The sequence below is a fragment of the Lepidochelys olivacea genome (assembly GCF_965140295.1).
Source record: "Lepidochelys olivacea isolate rLepOli2 genome assembly, chromosome: 7".
Taxonomy (NCBI): Eukaryota; Metazoa; Chordata; order Testudines; family Cheloniidae; genus Lepidochelys; species Lepidochelys olivacea.
Genome location: NC_140417.1, coordinates 91,228,660 through 91,254,308, shown reverse-complemented (window position 1 = coordinate 91,254,308; position 25,649 = coordinate 91,228,660). Strand labels below are relative to the sequence as shown.

The 25,649-nt window shown below is 41.6% G+C and overlaps 1 protein-coding gene across 4 annotated transcripts in view; it reads left to right on the top strand.

Annotated features, from left to right (window-relative positions):
* The window catches only part of RNLS (renalase, FAD dependent amine oxidase), a 155,722-nt gene that overhangs the window by 112,242 nt on the left and 17,831 nt on the right, over nt 1-25,649 (top strand). For 2 of the 4 annotated variants that reach the window (XM_084633618.1, XM_084633619.1), the window contains exons 5-6: nt 1,268-1,441; nt 16,733-16,908. In XM_084633618.1, coding sequence (XP_084489744.1) covers nt 1,268-1,441; nt 16,733-16,908 — 350 coding nt within the window. Of the gene's footprint in view, nt 1-1,267; nt 1,442-12,189; nt 12,308-16,732; nt 16,909-25,649 lie in introns of those variants that run through there. The other 2 variants (XM_084633621.1, XM_084633620.1) reach the window with 2 other exon arrangements.

Genomic DNA, 25,649 nt, shown 5'->3' with positions numbered 1-25,649 from the left:
AATTTTGATTTAGAATTGGACTAAAAGCTTCTAAATAAGCTTAAAATACACACAGCTAAAAGAATCACATTTTATTTTAAATTCCTTTGGATATTTTTCTCTATCCTTTCTATGGGGGTGGTATCTTAAATCTTGACTTTTGCACAAAGTACACTTACTGCTGAATAGTTAAAACTATTTCAGTTGTTTCTCTTTATTCTCCGTTGCTCATCAAGTTGCTTATCATTTTGTATGCTTGAATAAAGAGTTAAAATAGGATGAGGACAGAAGACATTAAACTAGATGGATTAAGAGCAATTCCTTTGTTTTAGGGTTTGCAGTTCTTCCTCTTGCTCACCATGAATTGCAGTGCTTGTGTGTGCTCTGGAGCTGCACTTGGAAGAGATAAAGCATTGGCAGCCATGAGCACCATGCACTGACAAAAATGCTTCCCACCGTTCCCCTGAAACATAACCTTCCTTAGCCAGTGAAGATCAGTGCTGTGTGCTGGACCCTGTGCTCTTGCTGGCCCATCACCTGGCAGTAGCCATTCTTCTCAGTTGATTTCACCTTATGGATCATAAATGATAAAGCACCATTCTCAGTAGCCCTACCAGTGGTTCAGTGCACTTTTCATCTCCCCCCCTATAAGACTGAGCCCCAAAGCCTAATCCAGTAAAGCACTTAAGCACATGCTTAATTTTAAGTGTTTGCTTTAAATCCCATGGAAGTCAGTAATAATTAACACTGATATCAGTAGAATGTAAGCCAATCCCTAAAATTAAGCCTAAACTTAATTGCTTTGTTGAAATGGGATAGACTGCAGAATCAGGACCTAAATCACTATTTTTTCCAAAGTTTCAAGGGTTCCTAGATAAAGAGTTTGTTAATTATGTACAACCGTTTTGTTTAGGCAGTCACATAGCCAATAGTGTATAGGCTACTTTAATTTTCTCACATGAGCAGTCCCACTGAGTACACCAGAACTAAGGGCTCCACAATCAGGCTCCTCTCATAAACGCTTTAAGTCAGTGTCTGCTACTGGATAAATAGGATATAAACCACTAGTAAAAAGTGAGTTTATCTAGGATGCACTTAATACCATACCTCTAAAATGTTTGGATAAATCACGCAGAAAGTAATAAGAAGCTTTTAGCTTTTAATATTAAGTGATAAACAGACTGAGTATCCTAGTCCTGTTTTAGGAAAAAATTAATCAGCTTAGCTATCGTATTCACAAGTTTAATGCTTTGAGAGAAAAGTGATTGTCTAATTTGTTTTTCCACAGTAATTAAGGAAAGTCAAAAGCAGCAACTGGAATCTGTGAGCTACTCCTCTCGCTATGCTCTGGGACTCTTTTATGAAGCTGGCACGTGGATTGATGTCCCCTGGGCTGCACAGTACATCACCAATAATCCCTGCATACGCTTCATCTCCATCGATAATAAGAAGCGCAATATAGGTCAGTGCTCCTATTATTTCCCTTAAACACAGTAACAATAGAGAGTGTAGATCATGAAAAATGCTGTTTAATTGAGTGTTGCTATTCTGAACAGAGCAAGTATTTAACTCCAAGCCACAGGGGATAAAATTTAATGTCACATTTGGCCTGTAATAAAAATGCACTATGAAACCAGGGAAGTTTTCAGAAAATCATCACCCAGCACATGGTTTGTATTACTGAATTTATTAAAACAGTGTCAGAGGATTTAAAACATCAAAATGTTACTATTCCAAGAAATAGTGTACATTCTATTATTTCAGAGTAGCAGCCGTGTTAGTCTGTATTCACAAAAAGAAAAGGAGTACTAGTGGCACCTTAGAAACTAAACATTAATTCATGCACATGCCAGTTTATCTACCATCATCTATTATTTTACAACTCTTGATCTTTCCATTGAGCATGCTTGGAACTGTTAATGAATTATATAATCAAGCCTGATCAGTCTAATTCAGTGTTAGCTAGTTTATTTTTTCATCATGGAAAATCTTTGAGATTACAGTATGTACAGTATTACTTCACAAGACTACTTTGCAGAGTGCTGCTTAAGAGCTTAGCAGGCATTCTGTGAGGCTTACCCTTCTCATCGCTTTGTTGAAGATAGTCAAAAAATAGATATTATACTGTACTTATTAATCATTGTTAGCAAGAATCCCATAGGAAAACTACAACTCTTGGATCATGTTAAAAGTAACTGCCACTGACTCACTGTGACCTTGACAAGTCAGTGAACTTCTGTTACTTCATCTGTGAAATGGGAATAATAATCTATCCATTTTTGCAAAACACATGGATATTTGTGCTAAAAAGTGCTGTGAACTACTGAACAACATGGGCGAGTAAGGATTCTCAGGATCAGGCGCTATATAAATACAAGGTAGTATTATTTAACTGAACTGAAGCAGATGAACCTAGAAATATTTCTTTTTAATCTATCTTGTTCAGTCTGAACTGATTGAGTTTAAATTCATACTTCGTATATGCACTGATCAGCATCTAACTGTGAAAGTACTCAGGTGTGCCCATCACTAGGGTTTCCCAAATACCAACAAAATTATAAAGTAATCATATCAGAAAGACTGAATTCATTTTTCCTTGTATTATACCAAATACATGGAATTTTAAAACTATTATTGTATTAATTACCATCTTTAGGAAGTAAGGCAAGCCATTCTTTAGCATTATTATTGTGGGAAAGCTGTGGCAATGAGATGATCTCATATTTCCCTCAGGCAGCAAGAAAACCTGAGGTTGTTCTACTTACTGGTGTAAGGGTACAGCTATGGACCAGCTGCCTGGAAAGGCTTGCCTCCTGCTATATAGTTTTCACCCTGTTTTCTAACTCCAGCATCCCCAAATAATACAGCTGTCAAGTAGGTCTCAGAGAGAGAGGCCATTCCTGAGATATCCCAGGGGCAGCTCATGTGAGATCATTAAAGATCACCATCTGGACCTTGACCTGAATCCAGTAATGAACAAGGAGCCAATGTAACATAACAAGTTCCAAAGTGATATGCTTAAGTCTTGCTGTGCTGCTGTTGCATGCTCAAACTTCCTGGTTTTCTCTTCCGTCCTCACATTTGCAGTAGCTAATTGTGGTAGTCAGGCTTGGAGGTGAGAAACTTCTATTTTGATGTGGCCAGGTCCCCACTTGGCCACTGGGGATGATCACAGGCATTTCTTGTTCCTGTTGCATCACCTTGAAGATCAGAGAGTGTGTGTCCCCAAACTGAGGGTGATGATGTAGTTTGGGCCATCATTTCTAAGTATTTCCCTTTTCCCACCAAAATCACCTGGCGTCTTTTTCAGATTTTGTTTTAGCCAGTGACTCGTACTGCCCCAGGCATACTGACTGATGGTGCTGTTTATTGATGGCACAATTAACCAACTGTGTAGCAAGTGTTTTGGACATATTAATATGTTACTAAAGATCATCAAAATTTATATATTCAAGATGACACACTCTTTCCACCTGGTAGTGTAGGCTCCAAAGTATCATGATGATAAATTCTCTAGGAAAGTGCAATTTCTCAAGAAAAATGAACTGCCTAGCTGTTGCAGGGTTTGAACAAGCTGAGGACCAGCAATTGCAGATGAACTGCCTCCCACAAGGCCTCATTACAACATATAAAGAGCCAGCCAGCTCTCTCTTTTGTACTCGGTTCCTTGTTAACTTGAATTTTAGAAAATTAAACTTTGTTCCAAGAAAACTAGTCGTGGAGTGGGAGAATAATGCATGTTAGCAAGAAAAGAGAAATATTTCTGATGGTGGGTGCTCCTGCATAGCATTGGAGGTTTGAAAGACATGCCCTTGCTCTGTTTATTAAGGATATTTTAATAAATAAAAATATAAACATCTGAATAGCACAAGTAAACTGTCAAGGAGAGATTTTTGTTTCTTTATACACAACTCCTAATGTTACGGGAATATGTATAATTACACACACACAAGTAGCATTCAATGTGTAGTTTACTTATATTAGCAGTATAGTAACTGAAACACTGTTTTACAAAGTTTTCTTTGATTAGTTTTAGTATATATATAAATAGTTTACACTTTCATTTTTCTCTTACTGCAGCCTTAATAGGCATACATTGTGTTTAAGTAAGAAATAGTTGCTTAAGCACACACACACAAAAGGTGGCAAGTATTAAGATACAAACAAAACATGGTGGGGGGAACAGTGCCCCACTACTTTTATGTACAATAATGTATACACAATACGTTAAGCAAAGATTTTATATTATCTGGGTTTTACATTGCCAATGAAAACTTATTGGTAAACAACACAGAACTGCAGCCTTGAAGAGCACTACAGCCTTCTGTTATGGGAATCTCAGTTATTTTTCAAAGTAATAGATGTTGCTAAAATAGATATATGCGTACACCGTCTGCACAAAGACAAGGTTATTTATAGCTGTTACATTCTATTGCTCGTTACAGAAGTACCAACCTTTTCTTTTTTTGTTTACAAAAGACTTGGTAATTATCACTTTGACTCATCTAGCAAATGACATCAGATAAGGAAAAAGAAATAAATAGAACTTTATAGTGGTGGTTTGACTTTTTGCTGGTGAGATTTCCAAATAAAAAGTGAACAATTTACTGTTACTAAAATCATGATAGGATGCCGTTTGTTATCAAAGCTAGTCAGTTGTCTCAGATTGGCAGATGAGACGTAAGCCAAGAAATAATACAGGAATAGTAATTTTGTTCATTTGAAGGAATATGATGTTCACTCATGGCATTACTGTGCTTTCACATAGGCATTGCTTACCACTCTCTATTGATCAGGTAAATAAATATTTTATGTTGTATTTACTGTACAGAAGATGCAGGCCATTAAAGTATATCATTGCTAGGAGACCCACTAGCTGTATAAAATAATGTACAGTATTGAGGTGCTGCTCAAGAGTCCCCACTCTGAGTTACATTATAAGACTTGATCCTGCAAAGGGATCTACATAGGTAACCCTTGACTTCACTGTTTGCTGGGGATCTTCACAGGGGACAGGTGGGGAAGGAATCCTCCACTGGAGCAGCTCTGAAGCCGCTATAGTGGCCCAGAGGGAATAAACTCAATGGCTAGTGTATTCCCTCTCTGCAAAGGAGAGCTGCTCTTGCTTTGGTTCCCCAAATCCCTGTTCCTATAGGGTAGGGGACTTTGCTAACAAAGAGGAGGGAGCACTGTCTGTCCCATCACACTTATAGTATGTCATTGAGAAAGAAATTCCAACCACTCCCCTCAAGGAAAACATTCCCTTTGAATCTACTACACACAGCTACTATAAGACCAAACTTGATCTCACAGCTATGCAACCTTGTTGGCATCAGTTGGTTGTGCAGGTGCATAGGTGAGGGCAGAACTTGGCTCTGTAAATAGAGACTAATTGATACAGTTTGAATACTCTGATTCAGGAGCAAAACGAAAGGCTCTGGATTTCTTTGATGATAAATTATTCTGTGCAGTTTTCAGTGTTGGCCTAATTTAACTCTACCAGAGGAACTCTGTGGCCTAGTAATAGCAAGTCTGCTCCGATGGGGGATACGTCAACACAAGCTGACTCCAACTCCTACTCTGGTGGGTCAGAAGATGGCAAGCACAACCCACAATGGGCCGAGTCAGACAGGGAGTGGATAGGCCATGGCATCCAAGTGGTGCACTGATTCTGTGGTTTCCGTGGGCAACCTCCACCATAAAGGCCCTGGGGACTCAGAGGATGCACACTAAATCCCGTGGCGCCCACAGGGCTGTACCAAGCCCTGCATTTGTAAAATCTGTACAGGGTTTTAAAATGCAACTGTTACATATCCTCACTCTCACTTGAGGATTCTAGCTTCTTAACAACCACAGTATCAGGTACTTCAGCTGTCTCACCTTCCTGATTTAGATTATAAAACAGAAAAATCAATAGTAACGATTATTCATTGATTGCGCCATTCCCAGTATCTACATGGAGTATGCTCAGCCAGTAACCTCAATGGAGTCTCACCTGTATACACCAGCTGAAGAGCTGACCCACTGTTTTTTAATGAGGCTCATACCTGCAGATGTAGTGTTCTTGAACATTGCGTCATGAAAAGATCCTACTTCTATTGTATATTAACTTCTCTGCATAGTATCTATGTATATTAAAGAGTTAGACAATAGGCTGTTTTAAAAATCCCATTAATATTTATAAGGGACAATGGGAATTCTTCAACAAAATTATTCCAAAAATCATATTTGTAAGACTGCAGAATCTTTACATTCTAAAGGAATAAAGACAGATGACATACAGAAGGTAGCAAGTTCCGTTCTCTTATTTAATCAGCTATGTCATTATATAATTTAAAAGGAAGAGGAAACACATTTTCATGGTTTCAGGCTCAGCATAATTCTTAAGTATCCTTTTTACATTGTAAAGGGAAGACTCCTTTATCCCTCAGTACTGATGGAGCAGTTTTAGGAATAGGCAACAGCTAAAGTTTTGTCTCATGGAAGAGTCTACAGCTTATTACATGTGGATTTCCTTCATAATCCCATGCCTAGTCTGCCTCCTTATTATGAAGCCAGTCAGAAACAATCATGAGGATAAAGAAATACTAGATCAGAAATCTAATACTGCTCATACTCCTCTTACGTGAGTTCTTCTAAGACGTACGTACATTACAGTGATACCATGCAGAATAAAGAACCTCTGCAAACCATGGGAATTTTTAAGAGACATTCAAGATCAGTCTGTTCTTTTACCAACCAATAAAATAGATTCCATTAATACTGACATTTTGGAGGAAAGTCTGTGTATTTTTCCTGTTTCTTTTAGGGTCTAGAATTTTATTAGTTATTTTTAGTTTAGATGTAATTTTATTAAATCTAGATCCTGACCTCTCTTCTAGTCTGAGGAATTGAACTGTTCTTCCCTTCCTGGAAATAGTGAGGCAGTTCAGCTGTATCCACAAGGTTTCAAGGAACAAGTGAGGCCATTCCACTTTAGCCCCAGATTCTCTGCTGCTATTGGCACAGAGTGGCATTTATGCTCTCCTTTGTCAGTTGTCTGCCTAGCTTTAATAGCTTATTTTGCCTAACAGAAAGCAAAATCCCAACCCCCACTCTTCACAGACAAATTGGATTTTTTGGATAATGTAAGAAAGTACTCCATGCCTCGCATTAAGTGCCATCAAAATCTACCCACTAGGAAACAATATCTTTCCTTTTTAAATCTTCTCTTCTAATTCCAGGTTTTGTGACACTGGTATCCTCCACTTCCCTGGAACATGAGGGGAAAAAAACCTGGTAGATTTTCCTCTGTGAAAGATGACACCGTTCTTATGGCAGCCTTATAAATAAAGATGTTCTAGTTGCAAACTGAGGTTTATAAGTCCCTTTGGCTACTGATGTGAGGGAGAGACTTACCAAAAAATTCCCAGCAACCCCTGTTAATAATGGTGGGATTCCCAGTATAGACAGTACTCTGGTGACCAGAACAGTTTTTGCCACTGATTTACTAAACCTGCTTGGAAACAGGTATAACCAAACAAGTGGTGAAAATGGGCCTCACTCCCCAGGCCGCAGTGTTGTTCCTTCTAGTTGTAGTATTGTTCAGCTGAACCAGTGTTAGAACCAGTGGGAATATTTTTCTGGACTTCTGTATTGTTGGACACCTTAGTGATTACATGGAAGTAATTTCTTCTGTTTTGCTAAAGCCAGAAGTTAGGGTGTGGCTATTAGTTGTTTCAGAGCTCACAGTGGCTTTTGTTTTGTTGAAAGTTATTGAGTCTTCTCTCTAAACCACAAAGCAGATACAGCAAACACAGGCTGTTGTACAAGTTTTCTCACACTCCCTACAAACGTGCTTCAGTCAGGAGCCAGCGCGACCACTTCTAAGAGTGAGGATGTTCTCTGTACATTCAGTCCTTGGCGCCTCTGTGGAGGCAGAACAAGGGTGTTAATGTGGTAATGTTTTGTCGGTGTCGGATCTTTTTAGCATAGGAACTGAATAGTGATCACCAGTTCAGGCCAAGCACATAACATTCTCTCAGGGTGTATAATTATCTTTGGACAAATACAGCTGGCTTTTATTTTATTTTTACAGAAACGTTGGCCTCTTCTCTGTGAGGACTGCCCAATACTCACTTCAACAGCTATTTGAAACAACTATAGGGTCCTTCACACGGGGTCAAATCCTGACCTTATCTTACACAGGACTAAAGAGTACAGACGTTCCTTGTTCTTTTGCATGGGCACTCAGCACTAACCTGATCAAAATTCAGAACAGAGAGGAAAGGAATTCAAGATGTTCACCCAATATTCTCTTGTATAATTAAAACAGCTCACAAGCTAGAATATCTCACTGTTTTTAGGCCTTTGTCTTCTGAACCTGCTGCTGCTTTTTAAATCTACCATTTTCCATTTCTTCCTTCTCTTCATAAAAGGTATAGTTTTCAGCTTCTCTGATCTCAAGACTGAGGCATCCCAGAATCAAAGGTAAGTTCTCAGGTCACAAAATATGTAGAGACTGACCCTGTGCCAAGCACCATTGTAATGTTGTCGGACTATTTGCCATCTGCCAATAGAGCACTAAACTTTGAATATTCCTGAACTCCACTTTTTAGCTGAGCTAAAGATACAGTTTGCCAGAAGTTTTCGGGCACATCCGGTAACAAACATCATCACACTGATCACAGATTGCTGCTATCTTGAAAGCTCTAAATTTTCTTCTAAATTGAATGATTATACAGCCTGACTTGATAGAATTTCTGGACCAACATTCTTTGTTTTATTTTTAAAGATAACAGAAGCTTTTACTTGACTAATAGAAGTGATCTAGTTTTTAAGCTGTTAATATTGTATGCTATATATACCAAAGTTTCTTTAAAACCTTAAGGGCCATATTCTGACACCTTTTCCTCAGTTTGAGTAGTACCTTATTCTGTAAGTAGCCTCACTGAAATCAGTAGCAGTATTTGAAGAGTCAACTATTACTCAACATAGAATGAAAAGAATTGACAGAATACAGCACTAAAACAAATAGAAAAATGAAAGGACTTAATTCTCCACTGTGTCCAAGCTCTGCTAGGATGCAGGGTGGAGGCAATATTGAGCCAGTTGCCGCTCCCTGATAATGTGCGAGTTAGCCCTTACAGAATTTGGAGCAGTTAAGGGCCTGCTCTAACTTATGCCCGTGGAAGATGGATGTAGTAGAGCTCTGCTCTGATACAACCGCTTCCTGATTTTAGCATGCCTCATTCCTTCCCCTTCACCAAAGGTTAGGGGTGGCTGCCACAGCATCTGCCTTTGTCATCCACATCCCTGCAGAGATTTCCCCTGCACAAAGGGAATTCTCTGCTGACCAGCTCCAGCCATAATCTGTTCACTTTGTGCCTGTTCAGTAGCGCAAAGCAAAGAGAACAGAACTGACGCAAAGAGCCCAAAATATTTTTCAAATTTTATTCACTATTTAAACACAGAAGTCATTTTTCAGCTAAGACTCTGGTGCTAGAGACTTGATGAATTGTTGCATCATGGATAATGTATTGTATCTTTCATTAAGATTCTTTTGAGCTAAAAGTTTAAAATATATCTGTTAAACTTGAGTGAATAAAACTGAGTTTCCAAGAAGAAAGGCTTATAGAAAAGGAGTGAACAATAATAATTTGCCTAAGTGCTTTAAATCACAAAATTAATACAAGTGAATGCTATCCAAGCCAAATACAAATAAGCACATTTCATGAAGCTTTCCCATTCAGAATCTCATACTCTCCTTTCCTGATTCTCTTTCCTGCCAAATTGTGTGTTTTGCAAGATATAAATGCATGAAAAGACCACTTTTCTTTTCTGCTTCTTACAGGTTTTGAAAAAGAATCCATTGAGATAATACTCCAAACATAACATAATATATTATTCTTTTCTGTATAACTGAAAGTAAAATGAATCTTCAAAGAGATGGATTTAATCTCTGAATTTTTCACCTTTAATCAAGTATTGCCATTTGTCAATATTTTGTGACATGGTAAACAAGAAAAACTAGTCCAGTTATGACTATGTCCTTCATAATTCATAAGAAACTCAGTGTATGAACTTATATTAAGTTAGTTTTCCGCTGTTGCAGTATATGGTGGTAATATTGAGAATAAAGACATTGATCAGCTGGAGAAAAACACCTGTTTTGGATATGCCTTTTAGTGAATTCTTGTTAACACAGATGTCTGTCAATAGGTCCAATATTTTTCAAGGATCATTTCTCACTTGTCCCTTGTGATCTGAAGAGACAGATGTTAAACTGAATTATTGGCATTGAGCCAGTGGGTTTGAGAGGAGTTACCAGTGTCAGGAGCTTGATAAAGATGCCCAGAGACTAAAGGACAGACTCTACCTTTTAAAAAGTATATTTGCTGCAGATCCTGAAGTCAAAGGAGGCTGAAACATCAAGAAAAAAAATGCAGGAAGAAATTACTTCCCTTGCACTAGTCACAGCTAAATTACCTAAAACAAGGTCAGGAAACTGAGGCCTGCTTATATGGATTAAATAGCTATGGGTATGTCTACATAGCAGTGTAAATCCAGCTCTGTGGGACTCGAGCCCACACGCACGGTGTTTATAAGCCCAGGTTTGAGCATCCACACTGAATATTGACCCTGGGTTTAGACTTTCTGGACCCACCTCTCACACCCAGGCTCATGCGTCTATACTGCACTATGCAGAGCTAAGCCAAACCAGACTATCCCAGGCTTCCTAGCATCCTCCCCAGCTGTAGCAGCTCTAGTCCTTAGTTTGTGGTGCACTGTGGGAAAACTTAACTGTTCATCCAATGGCACTTTACAGGAACTTGTTGCAGCTTGCCAACACTTCCTGCCGAGCAGTCTTTTGAGCTACATGCTCCTGGCAACAGCAGTCTGAAACATGGAGGAGTTACCATTTGAAGAACTTGCCCTGCTTGCACTTTCACTCCTGTGTCAGGAAATGGGCAGAGCAGCTGGTGGACATTTCAGTGGCATTTTCTGATCTACCGAAGGCACTTTTGGAGGAGGACAACGATGATACAGACATGGCAGACTCAAGCTGGCTGATGCGGCTCACAATTCTCAGTGTAGTTGCTTATGCTAAGGAGTGTTGACTGGTGCTTCTAGAGCAGGATCACAAGCACGGGCCATGCAGATCACATAGCCATGCAGAGCTGGGAAGACCAGCAATGGCTCCAGAACTTTTGCATGAAGAAAGCTTCATTTCTGGAGATTTGCAAGCAGCTTGCTCCAACCCTCCACCATCAATGCACATGCATGAGGGCTGCCATAACCATCTGGAAGCTGGCTATCTCAGCCTGCTACAGGTCCATTGCTGAGCAGTTTGGTGTTGGAAAGTCAACTGTGGGGGCTGTCATGGCAGAACTTTTTGATGCAATCCGGCATGTGATTTACCCAAAGGCGTTTGGTGTAAACAATGTCCCTGCAGTAAATGCTGGTTTTGATTGGGATGTTATTTGAGAGAATAGGGTTTCCAAATTGTGCCAGGGCCATCGATAGGACTTATGCGCCCATAGTTTGCTCTTCTCATGGAGCACGTGAGTACATAAACCGCAAAGGGTACTTCATTGTTTTGCAGGCTCTTGTCAACCACAGAGGCTGATTTGTGGATGCCAATGTGGGTTGCACAGGAAAAGTTCAGGATGCCAGAGTTTGCACCAATAAGGAGTCTATCTACCTTCCTGGACAGACCAGGATGCTATTCACACCAAATATAGATTAAAAGTTAAAATTGGAAAGGCACTACACATTTCTGTCCATTTCAGTGTATAAATGTAGTCCATTGTGGCTACACATACACCAGCCATGGTTCTCACAGGTCAGTGTTTGTGAAGCCATGGTTTTCCTTTCTGTCCTCTGGCATGGACTGGTAAGCGTAAGGATGTGACCCATGATGTCACATAGGATATTGGGGGACATAGGGAGTTGCTACCATGGAGTTCTCTAAGGACTGCAGAGAGTGGGGAGTCCAGAATTTTTGAATCTTAGGTCAACCAGGGTCTGCACCATTTGGGTCTGCTGCCTCTCTCTCTCATTTTCCTGCTGGGACTTTCTCCTCTTCACTCTTTCCTTCTCCATGTCCATGGCAATTTTTTTAGACTTATCAGCAGTTTACAGTATCATTGATCATGAGCTTTTGGTGGTTCAGGTGTGGACCTTGGCTTGGGCAGACTAGTTCACATTTTATATGTTTTGTTTTTTCAGGACAGGAGAATCCAAGGGATGCCCCGAAGGTTCTCTTGTCTGATTCTACAAGGCTATGTGCTAACGCCACTTCTGTTCAACATGTATTTAAAAAGCCATTGGGGGAGATAGTGAGATGGTAAGTGCAATGGGGCTGTGCTGTGCTGCCATCAGCATGTGGATGGCATACACTTCTAAGTCTTTTCATCTGAATTGGATGGCTCAGTCTAATATGCCATTGTATAGATGGGATAGGGTTTGGGATGGATGGAAGTGAGCTGGCTGAGACTCAATCCAGACAAGAGAGAGTTGATACTGCTTGTTAAGAACATGCATTTTATAAGAGATAATTTCCCAGGTAGGAGTGCTTTATCCCACTAACTACATCTGCTTTTTGTATCATCATTATTATTAAAGCACAGAGAATGTAAGTATTTGCTTTATTCCAGCACTTCAACTTTGCAAATAATTTTTGGATGCCAAAATATATGGTCAATCAAACTATGAAGAACAATTGGATTATTCCAATGATAATTGAACAAAAACAAAACAAAAAAAACAGGTTTTGGTCTGAAATTTATATTTACCTTAAAATTAATTTTCTGATTCTTACTAGCTTTTCATGATAATTCAAGTCTCATATTGCTCCAGAGGTTGTCCTTTTGGAGCAACCTGAAATATGGTTTCTGTGTGCCATGAACGATTTTGTGTTGTTTATGAAGGATTATTTCTTGTGTGTATGTAAACCTACATGTGTCTATGATTAATTTTTATAAAAAACTCTGCCCCACTCCTTGAACTTTTACATTGATTTTGATTTGTTTGGTATACATGTTTCCAATTATCTATGTTTATTTTCTCTTTATGTCTCAGGACATTACATATATTAATTTGCATTGCAAGATATATATGAGGAAAGATAGGTTAAAATAAAACCAAACCTGCAGCTGACACATCCCATCGCGAGATGGAGTTTCTCACCCTTGGTTAACAGTTCATAATAGTAAAGGAGCTGCTGCTAAAATGAAATGCCCGCTGACAGAAAGGGATTATGCACAATCACACATGCAGTCCAGATGAGTGACATCTCCCCCAGTTTCTGTGCACATCGAACAGCAGGTGCAGGCTGTGTGCTCCCCTGCAAGGCCATAGCACTTCTTGCCCACCCAGACACAAGCAGCACTTCCCTTTCCCTTCCACTTGCCAGCATCTCCTTCACCTCTCCATCTTTTGCCAAGTAACAGCAGCTCCTTCCCAGTCCCCTTTTCTCTGACTCACTACCCACTGCTGGGCACGGGAAGGGGGAAAGGGCAATGGGTGAAATGAAGGGAGAGGAAGGTAAGCCAGAGAAGAAAATAGTCCATGGTAGAAACAGGAAGAGGAAAGAGAACATCATGAAAGGGAGAGAGAGAGAGAGTTATATGAGAAAAGTAAAGTAACATGTTACGAGAGAATGAAAAAGATGGACAAAAAAGAAAAAAAAGTCAATTTTAAGGTTTGTACGCTGTGTTTTTAAATGCACCATGGGGTCAATATAAATTGACAGAATAATTAGTTATGATACTCAGGCTCTTAGAACACTTGATAGTACATCACATCACTTGTGGTTGTACACCATGCAGTTCTTCAACAGTTCAGATCTGAAAGAGGAAGTGCTTTCTCCTTTTGACTCATACTTTCATACTCTAGCTGTCATGGGTGTGGCTGCTTGTCTGTGTCAGAGTTTGGGATGTTATTTGTTTAAATTACGCTTGGCATTTGCTGCTGTGTTTCAGAGAGTTCTAAAAGGATGAAAGCAGCAATAGGAGTCCTGGTTCTTGACAGATAATCACAATCCCCTTGAGCTACAGTAGGCAAGTGTGCTTTACATTTTACTATGACCTACCCTCCAGAATATTAGAATAGTCATACAGAAGAAAAGTGGGGTCATGCCACATGGTTGGAACTTGTTTATATTTTGACAGCAGAGTGGAGCTAGAACATAGGCAAATTTGAAATTTCATAGTGAAAAATAAATTGTGTGATTGCAATCAGCTAAAGTTAACTTGGACAAATCCAATGCATACTGGAAGAGCTGTAACAGACAAACTTATCTCATATAATTTTACTTTTGTGAGCTAACATGCTCTACCACACTACTGTGTTTACAGAACTACAATGAAGTTGGCCAAGATCTTGGCCATTTTTAAAGACTCTGATTTGCTCTGTTTTTGTTTTTGAACGTTAGCATCCAAGAATAACCCTTAATTTTAAAAAATGCCCTTCCAATAACCACTGTTTTAAGTTCATAGCTGTTTAGGTTTCAAGCGAAATTACAGGAAGTTCTCTTCTGCTGTTCCCAACAATAACACATCTCCTGATTGCTGTTCCTCATTGCTGTGTGATACAGTGACATGCTGTGTCTTCTCACTTTAGCTAATAGGAGCCTTTCCCTTTTTATTGTTCTTCTTTTCTGCCTGGGAAGCTTCATGATTTTACATTATTCTTTGTATTTGGTGGCCAGTGTAAACACATAGGTCGCTGGCAGTAGGCTGCCTCAAAGCCCGTGCCACTTAACTCTTTGCACCTAAGGTGAGTATATTTACTATGTGGTGCTGAGGGTGTGTATGCTTCTTAGGCAACTTGCTTCCCATGTCCCCAAAATGTGGCATGCTCTCCTTTCCAGTGCAGTTCCATCGCTTTTCGTTCCCTCTTTACAATAAATCCTCCTCTAGATTCCCAGCTTCTGCTTTTAAAGTCTTATGAAAAGGGCTGTCCTCCCACAAATATGCTCCATACAAGGAAGTTCCTGTGACAGTTAGGCAATATATCTGTGTTCTGAAAGAATCATATCTGATTTTCTTCTAGTTCATCTGCAATCATATCTGATTTCTTTCTAGTTCATTTCCTTCTAGTTCATCAGGCTTTGCCGCAGCCTGCCTGCCAGACGGCCTCTGAGCTGGGGACCCCATGGCTTCCAGGGTCTATGTCTCTGGGGCAGCCCACCAAGCAGACAACCTCTGAAGTGGGGACCCCAGGGCCTGCAGCTTGGGGGCAGCACTGCCTCTGTGGATTGGAACCAAACCCAGAAACACACAAAAAGGGGTTGGGGAGCAGACTGGGGCACGGGCAGTGCATTCAAGAGTTTTGTTTTGTTTTACATTGATCTGTAATGCTCTTAGGCTTTTCAAAAGTAAAGTGTATGTGTGTGTGTGTAAGTAATTCATTTGCTAAGCCTATGTTTCCTTGCTTTACTGCCACATGGACCCTGAAGGCTGTAACTAGGGGAACCAGAACTCTCCAGCCATGGGGACTCTGAAGGGAATGTGTCCAAGCAACTGGGGGCCTCAGGAGGTCTGTGACACTGGTTCTGTGGATTTGGCAGATTGGAGCCAAGAATGATGTCAAACATGCACCTGTGAGACCCAGATCTAGGAACAATCTATCTCTACCGAGACCCAGGGAGCTTAGCAGCATGTAGGATTCAATTGTTGGATCCCATCGCAACAGGCTGGTGTCTGTCAAGGGAGCAGGACTGCAGCAGGTTGTTTCAGTCCCCACCATCAACCTCTATTGCAGACACTTGCAGCCTCCCTCCTGTTATTTCTTAGACTGAAATAGAATAAGACCCAGCATCAGGGGAAAGCTGATCTCAATGAGTAGTCTTGCAAGGGAGAGGACCGTTACTGGGCAAGGGAGTTGGACTCAGTCAAGATTCACTGCAGTAGGATTCCTGACCCACTCTTCCCTTCCAATGGGCTCACGTCTTCCTTCCTCCCCATAACAGCAATCCCTAATGGGCCTGATGAAATCTCTGGAAATTAGCCAGACCCAAATTACATGCACCAGGGAATGTGATAGGTTCCCCAAGAGCTTCACATTCTTCTGTAGAACAAAACATCCAACTTCTTATTTACTCGCATCCATTTGTCATTTTCTGATACACACTTGTGCATAATTCAGAATGAGCAGCAAATAACTTGACATCTCTGCAGAGATGAAAACCCAGGCTCAAATTGTATATCTATCAAACTAAGTCATGGTATTAAACCCTAATAAAGAAGAACATTCTGCACTAACAAGTGAAGTTGTTAGTATTGCTGGCCTGATTTAGTACATGGTCTGCTTAACTTAAAGACCTCTGTTTCACTTCCCACTGTAGTAAATGGATGTCTACATCATAAATGGTACCTTACCTAGATATATCTGCTCAATATAGGCAAAAAATCTTTGGAGGGGGGGTCACAAAAAACCTTGGGGGAACAAGAGTGTGCATCCAATAACTTGAGGGAGGAACTGAAGCCACTTTGAAAATGTAGCCTTAAGTGTCTACACTATGTGTCTGAGTCTCTCCTAAAGATACATTGAATAACTTTTAGTAGTAAGGATGGTGGCTGGTACCTGTAAGGTATTCTGTTTAATTTCATTTTAGGCAGACTGACATCCATGACATCTATTATCAATTTCCACAACTAAGTTTTTAAATTTAGGAGCAGTGTAACCAATCCTTAGTTCAGTTGATTCAGTGAAAGTTTTGGGGTTATTTTTGAAAGCAGTTGTCTTTCCTTCTGTGTCACCCATACAGAGTCTTCCGAATTTGGGCCATCTGTTGTTGTGCACACCAGTGTACCATTTGGAATTGCACATCTAGAATGGGATAAGGAAAAGGTGCAGCCGATAATCCTGGATCAGCTGGAAAATATTATGCCAGGTCTGCCTAAACCAACTAGCATCAAGTGCCAGAAGTGGAGATACTCTCAGGTAATTATCTATCATAAAGAATGATCTGTGAGTAACAGAGAGGCCATCATATTACAGCTTACTCTGAAGAAAACGATGTTATAATATTGAGCTCTTGTATATCTGTACAATCAATTTGTAGACTGCTTTACAATCAATCATTCTGGATGAAAGCTACTATATGGATATATGGGCTGTCAAGGTTCCTCCCCCACTCTGAACTCTAGGGTACAGATGTGGGGACCTGCATGAAAAACCTCCTAAGCTTATCTTTACCAGCTTAGGTCAAAACTTCCCCAAGGTACAAGATATTACACCTTGGACAGGCCGCTACCACCACCAAACTAATACTGGTTACTGGGGAAGAGCTGTTTGGACGCGTCCTTCCCCCCAAAATACTTCCCAAAACCTTGCACCCCACTTCCTGGACAAGGTTTGGTAAAAAGCCTCACCAACTTGTCTAGGTGACTACAGACCCAGACCCTTGGATCTTAAGAACAATGAACAATCCTCCCAACACTTGCACCCCCCCTTTCCTGGGAAATGTTGGATAAAAAGCCTCACCAATTTGCATAGGTGACCACAAACCCAAACCCTTGGATCTGAGAACAATGAAAAAGCATTCAGTGTTTTACAAGAAGACTTTTAATAAAAAATAGAAGTAAATAGAAATAAAGAAATCCCCCCTGTAAAATCAGGATGGTATATATCTTACAGGGTAATTAGATTCAAAAACATAGAGAACCCCTCTAGGCAAAACCTTAAGTTACAAAAAAGATACACAGACAGAAATAGTTATTCTATTCAGCACAATTCTTTTCTCAGCCATTTAAAGAAATCATAATCTAACACATACCTAGCTAGATTACTTACTAAAAGTTCTAAGACTCCATTCCTGTTCTGTCCCCGGCCAAGACGACTACAGACAGACACAGACCCTTTGTTTCTCTCCCTCCTCCCAGCTTTTGAAAGTATCTTGTCTCCTCATTGGTCATTTTGGTCAGGTGCCAGCGAGGTTACCTTTAGCTTCTTAACCCTTTACAGGTGAGAGGAGCTTTCCCCTGGCCAGGAGGGATTTCAAAGGGGTTTACCCTTCCCTTTATATTTATGACACGCCCCCCAAATCTCAGCTAGGGTGAAACACTGGCTGGGATTTCTTCCTGGAGCTCTAGGAAAACAGAGTTAATAAGACACATGCATCTCTAAATATACTACCAAGTACATAAAGACTAACAATATTTTCCACATCTCAAGGACGATTTTAACCAGTTGATTCTGGGAAACTTTCACGGGAGAGTGCATCAGCCACTTTGTTAGAAGCTCCTGAGATGTGTTGGATGTCGAAATCAAAATCTTGGAGAGCTAAACTCCACCGAAGAAGTTTTTTGTTAGTTTCTTTGACGGTGTGAAGCCACTTTAGTGCAGCATGGTCGGTTTGCAGGTGGAAACGCCGTCCCCAAACATATGGGCGTAGCTTTTCCAGAGCGTAGACAATGGCATAACATTCTTTTTCAGTGACTGACCAGTTGCTTTCCCTCTCAGACAGTTTTTTGCTGAGAAACACTACAGGGTGGAAATCTTGATCAGGTCCTTTCTGCATTAAAACTGCTCCCATACCACGCTCGGATGCATCTGTGGTTACTAGGAACGGTTTGTCAAAGTCTGGGGCCCTTAGTACAGGGTCAGACATGAGTGTCGCTTTAAGCTTGTTAAAGGCCTTCTGACACTTTCCGGTCCACTGAACAGCATTTGGCTGTTTCTTTTTGGTTAGGTCTGTCAGTGGGGCAGCGATTTGGCTGTAGTGCGGTACAAATCGTCTGTAATAACCGGCCAAGCCTAAGAAGGATTGAACCTGTTTCTTTGACTTTGGGACAGGCCACTTTTGGATAGCATCCACTTTGGCCTGTAGGGGGCTGATAGTTCCTTGACCCACCTGGTGTCCAAGGTAAGTCACTCTGTTTAGGCCTATTTGACACTTCTTAGCCTTAACAGTTAGTCCTGCCTCCCTTATGCGCTCAAGGACTTTTTGTAGATGTTCCAGGTGGTCTGCCCAGGAATCCGAAAATATGGCCACATCGTCAAGGTAGGCGACTGCATATTCTCCTAATCCCGCTAGGAGACCATCTACAAGTCTTTGGAAAGTGGCGGGTGCATTTCGCAGCCCGAAAGGGAGTACATTAAATTCATACAGCCCGAGATGTGTGATGAAGGCTGACCTTTCCTTGGCAGATTCATCTAGCGGTACCTGCCAGTACCCCTTGGTTAAGTCCAAGGTAGAGATGAACTGGGCCCTTCCCAGTTTCTCTAATAGTTCATCTGTGCGTGGCATGGGATAGTTGTCTGGGCGAGTTACAGCAGTTAGCTTATGGTAGTCCACGCAAAAACGTATTTCCCCATCTGGTTTGGGAACTAGAACCACTGGAGATGCCCATGCACTTTCAGAGGGGCGGATTACACCCATCTGTAACATATCCTGGATCTCCCGTTCTATAGCAGTTTTAGCTTGAGGAGACACCCGGTAAGGTTGGACCCTAATTGGGTGAGCATTACCTGTGTCAATGGAGTGGTATGCCCGTTCAGTCAGTCCTGGGGTGGCTGAGAACGTTGGCGCGTAGCTAGTGCACAGCTCCTGGATCTGCTGTCGCTGCATACGCCCAAGGGTCATGGAGAGGTTCACCTCTTCCACACCACCAGCACATTTCCCTTCGTAGTAGACACCTTCAGGCCACTCAGCGTCGTCTCCTCCCTGGGCTGTAAACTGACAAACCTTTAATTCTCTGGAATAAAAGGGCTTTAGAGAATTAATATGATACACCTTAGGCTTTCGGTTGGAGGTGGGGAATGCTATGAGATAATTAACAGCTCCCAGGCGCTCCTGGACCACGAATGGCCCTTCCCACGATGCTTCCATTTTATGGGCCTGGAGCGCCTTTAAGACCATGACCTGGTCTCCTACTTTGAAGGAACGCTCTCTGGCATGTTTATCATACCAGGCTTTTTGCTCTTTTTGAGCATCCTGTAAGTTTTCTCTAGCAAGGGCTAAAGAGGTTCGGAGGGTGTTTTGTAGGTTGGTTACAAAGTCCAGAATGTTAGTTCCTGGAGAAGGTGTAAATCCCTCCCATTGCTGCTTCACCAACTGCAATGGCCCCTTAACCTCACGGCCATATACAAGTTCAAATGGGGAAAACCCTAAACTGGGATGTGGTACAGCTCTGTAGGCAAAGAGCAACTGCTGCAATACTAGGTCCCAATCACTGGAGTGCTCATTTACGAATTTACGTATCATGGCCCCCAAAGTTCCATTAAACTTCTCCACCATGCCATTTGTTTGATGGTGGTAAGGAGTGGCAACCAAGTGATTTACCCCATGAGCTTCCCAAAGGTTTTTCATAGTTCCTGCCAGGAAATTAGTCCCTGCATCTGTGAGGATGTCGGAGGGCCAACCTACCCTGGCAAAAATGTCTGCTAGTGCCTGGCACACACTTTTAGCCCTGGTGTTGCTTAGAGCTACTGCTTCCGGCCATCGGGTGGCAAAATCCATGAAAGTCAGTATGTACTGCTTTCCTCTGGGTGTCTTTTTCGGAAAAGGACCCAGAATATCCACAGCTACTCGCTGAAATGGGACTTCAATGATGGGGAGTGGCTGGAGAGGAGCTTTGACCTGGTCTTGGGGTTTTCCCATTCTTTGGCACACCTCACAAGACTGGACATAGGTAGAAACATCCTTGCCCATTCCCTCCCAGTGGAATGACCCCCCAAACGGTCTTTGGTCCTGTTCACCCCAGCATGGCCACTAGGGTGATCATGGGCTAAGCTCAAGAGCTTGGCCCGGTATTTAGTTGGAACTACCAACTGTCTCTGAGGATGCCAGTCTTCCTGGTGTCCCCCAGAAAGAGTTTCCTTGTATAAAAGTCCTCTTTCTACAACAAACCTGGATCGATTAGAAGAGCTGAGAGGCGGTGGGTTGCTCCATGCCGCCGTCCAAGCTCTCTGGAGGCTTTCATCTGCTTCCTGTTCGGTCTGGAACTGTTCCCTTGATGCTGGAGACATCAGTTCCTCATGGGATTGTGGACCTAGGCTTGGTCCCTCTGGAAGCGATATAGGGGATGGAGCTGTTTCTGTTGACTGTGAACCGCTCTCCGCTGGTGCACTATGTTGGGATTCAGGCTCCGGCTGAGCCTCTTGTGTAGGGTTATCGGCTGCTGCCAGTTCAGGTTCGGTGGGGCCCTCTGGTGTTGAGGTTGCAAGTACTGGATTCAGTGCTGACACGGGGTCTGGTGTTGGTTGTTCGGCTGGTTCCGGTTCTGGGACTGGTTCCGTCTGGGTCTCTGGGACTGGATCCACTACTGCTGTTGCAGACATTGGCCTGGGGTCCAGGTCCATCACCTCTGACTGGGTCCTGATAGAAGTTTCCGGAACAGAGCTAGGCCTCACGGCTTGTTTAGCCTGGTTGCGGGTGACCATTCCCACCCTCTGGGCCTGCTTCACATGATTGGCCAAGTCTTCCCCCAACAGCATGGGGATGGGATAATCATCATAGACTGCAAAAGTCCACATTCCTGACCAGCCCTTGTACTGGACAGGCAACTTGGCTGTAGGCAAATTGAAAGAGTTGGACTTGAAGGGTTGAATCGTCACTTGGATCTCTGGGTTGATTAAATTGGGGTCCACTAAGGAAGCATGGATAGCTGACACTTGTGCTCCGGTGTCCCTCCACGCGGTGACCTTCTTCCCACCCACACTCACAGTTTCCCTCCGCTCCAAGGGTATCTGGGAGGTATCTGGGCCTGTGGACCTCTGGTGTGATTCCGGTGCAATGAACTGTAATCTGTTGGGGTTCTTGGGGCAGTTGGCCTTTACATGCCCCAGCTCGTTACACTTAAAACATCGTCCAGCTGACGGGTTACTGGGGCGAGGAGGGTTGCTGGAGAACGGGGTGGTGGGACGATAAGGGGTCTGGAGGGTTCTTTGGGAGGTAGGTGGGGCTTTGGGCAGCCCCCGGTAATAGGGTGTGGTCTGGGGTGGTCCCTTCTGGTCTCCGCTCCAACTGCGACCAGTTTTCTTCTTCTCTGCCACCTCCACCCATCTGGCTCCAATCTCTCCTGCCTCAATTACAGTTTTGGGTTTCCCATCTAGGATGTATCTTTCTATTTCCTCAGGAACACCCTCTAAGAATTGTTCCATTTGCATTAGGAAGGGCAAATTTACTGGAGATTCAACACTTGCTCCTGATATCCAGGCATCCCAATGTTTTACAATGTGGTAGGCATGTCGGGTAAATGACATGTCTGGTTTCCACCTTAGGGCTCTGAACCTCCGACGAGACTGCTCGGGTGTTATCCCCATTCTGACTCTCGCCTTGGATTTAAACAGTTCATACTTGTTCATGTGTTCTTTAGGCATTTCAGCTGCCACCTCAGCTAAGGGTCCACTGAGCTGCGGCCTCAGCTCTACCATGTATTGGTCAGTAGAGATGTTGTACCCAAGGCAGGCCCTTTCGAAGTTTTCTAAGAAGGCCTCAGTATCATCACCTGCCTTGTAGGTGGGGAACTTTCTGGGATGGGAAGTGGTACCTGGAGAAGGATTGCTAGGGTTTGTTGGTATATTCTGCTGGGCCTTTATCCTCTCCATCTCCTCCACATGCTTCCTCTCTTTTTCCTTCTCCTCCTTCTTCAGCCGCATGAGTTCTATCTGTCTTTCTTGTTCCCTTTGTTTTTCCTCAGCCTGAAATTTGGCTAATTCCAGCTGTAGTCGAGCTGAGGATTTGGCCATTCTAACCTCTCTGTTTTTAACTAACTTTACACCCGAGGTTTAGAAATAAACAAACAAAACTTGGCTGTAAAATTTTGCTGTGCTGGAATAGAATACCTATTCTCTGATAGTGATTGTCAGCCTACAGAAAAAGACAATTCCCTTGTCTCTGCTCTGGGCCCAAATTAAAGCAAAAAACCTCCAACTACTTGGAAACCTGCTTACCCAGCCCAAAGAAGAAAAAAAATTTCTTTTCAAACCTGTGCTCCTTGTAAAACAAAAAAAAAAATCAAAATCCTAAAAAAAACCCTGCCACTTTTGTCTCCAGGCAAATGGGTAGAGCACACACCCCCTATTTACTTTTAGGAAGAAAAGAAAAAAAAAAAAACCTCTGGGTTGGAAGACTGTGAATTTCCCTGCAGGAGTTAAGTACCCTGCCTCCAGGCAAAGAAAACCTGCAATTCACAAGATAATCCCCTTTTGTCTCTGCTTGGCCACAAAGCAGAGAGAAACCAAGCTGCTTTCAGTTTCAAAGCTGCCTTCTGGACTTCCTAAGAATTCCTTTTTAAAATCTGTATTTCTAGTTCAAAAAATCTCAACTGGATCTCAAAATGATTTCAGGTTAATCCCACCACTGTGCCACCATGTCAAGGTTCCTCCCCCACTCTGAACTCTAGGGTACAGATGTGGGGACCTGCATGAAAAACCTCCTAAGCTTATCTTTACCAGCTTAGGTCAAAACTTCCCCAAGGTACAAGATATTACACCTTGGACAGGCCGCTACCACCACCAAACTAATACTGGTTACTGGGGAAGAGCTGTTTGGACGCGTCCTTCCCCCCAAAATACTTCCCAAAACCTTGCACCCCACTTCCTGGACAAGGTTTGGTAAAAAGCCTCACCAACTTGTCTAGGTGACTACAGACCCAGACCCTTGGATCTTAAGAACAATGAACAATCCTCCCAACACTTGCACCCCCCCTTTCCTGGGAAATGTTGGATAAAAAGCCTCACCAATTTGCATAGGTGACCACAAACCCAAACCCTTGGATCTGAGAACAATGAAAAAGCATTCAGTGTTTTACAAGAAGACTTTTAATAAAAAATAGAAGTAAATAGAAATAAAGAAATCCCCCCTGTAAAATCAGGATGGTATATATCTTACAGGGTAATTAGATTCAAAAACATAGAGAACCCCTCTAGGCAAAACCTTAAGTTACAAAAAAGATACACAGACAGAAATAGTTATTCTATTCAGCACAATTCTTTTCTCAGCCATTTAAAGAAATCATAATCTAACACATACCTAGCTAGATTACTTACTAAAAGTTCTAAGACTCCATTCCTGTTCTGTCCCCGGCCAAGACGACTACAGACAGACACAGACCCTTTGTTTCTCTCCCTCCTCCCAGCTTTTGAAAGTATCTTGTCTCCTCATTGGTCATTTTGGTCAGGTGCCAGCGAGGTTACCTTTAGCTTCTTAACCCTTTACAGGTGAGAGGAGCTTTCCCCTGGCCAGGAGGGATTTCAAAGGGGTTTACCCTTCCCTTTATATTTATGACATGGGCACTGCCATTTTACAGGTATACTGTATCCACTGTATACAGGACTCTTAAAGCTAAGTGCATTATCAACTATCCACAGGTTTACAGAGAGTAAGTAGGTTAAAATCTGATTATGAAGGATAATCAGTATCCATAATGCATTCATCCATAGTTAAACTTCTACATAAAGAATACGGCAAAATAATTTTCACTAGCTGGGTGTGGGGTGGGTGGGTTGAACTACTGAACATTTTTAGCATTTTTTATCCCTTTTGTACAAAGAATAAAGTTACCCAGAGTTCACTATATGTGAAAGTAGGGCATGTTGTAAGGGGTACAGCAAGGAAATAATTCAGCAGCCCTTTTCTCATGGACCCATGCATTTCAACAAGATTTTTGCTGTATTATTTAATATAGTAACTCAACCTGCCTTTTCCAGGTGTTGGTGAATAGGTGATAGTATTAGCAAAATTCCCAACCTACTGCTGAGAAGCAAATACTCCCAGTGTATTTGGCCCAGTTCTGTTTGCCAGTACATGAAAATTAAACGTAAAGTAAGTTATCTTAGGGAAAATAACAGAAAAATGTGGATATTTTAAATGTCTCAAAAAAACCCCAAAGGAAACGGTTAGTAATTTCCGAAAGCACTGAAATATACAGTATGTCGATGTTTACTCAGAACCTCTTAAGTTAAATGACATTGGCAAAATTAAACCTGGACATTCATGCAAAATGTTTACTTAAAGTAGTTAGTTACTTCAAAGGTTTTTACTTTCTATGAAATCTGCAAAAGTGACTGTAAAGGACTGGTTGTAAGTTCTGTTCATGTTACACTGGCTTGCAACCAAGTTTAAGAATCTGGCCTAGTTGGTAACATTTTTTCATTTGCTATAAGCTACATATACAAAAACATATTTGCCAAGTCAGCTCCCAGTTCACAATGTTTTTAAAAATAAATTGTGTAGCTAGGAACTTAACATAGTTTCATATTTTTCTTGAAAATCATTTGTTACTTTTATTTAGAAACATGTGTTTTATACATTTTCTTTGCTTTTTTGTGTTAATAAACATCTCTCAATTTTTTTTAAATAAAAACATTCAGGATATCCAAACCCTAGGACAAAACGTTGTTACATGGATTCAAATTCCTGAAAACCATTTACACTGAAAATACTCATGGAGTTCTCTGATTAGTAATCATTTAATATTATTTTATTAATTCCCACAGTGCCTATCATTATGGCAGCTAGGTAATTTAATTACCATGTTTATTATTATAGTTGATAATTCCGATTACAATAACACCCAACATGCCAATAGCATGCTGCATGCTTTAAGTCAGAAGCATGATCCCTATCCCAGAGAGTGAAGAGAGACCTTGATTGTGGAGTAAGCGCAGTGCAGGCTTCTGGATCCTGCTCATATGAATTCCATTACAGAATCAAGACCAGAAGAGATAGTCGCTAG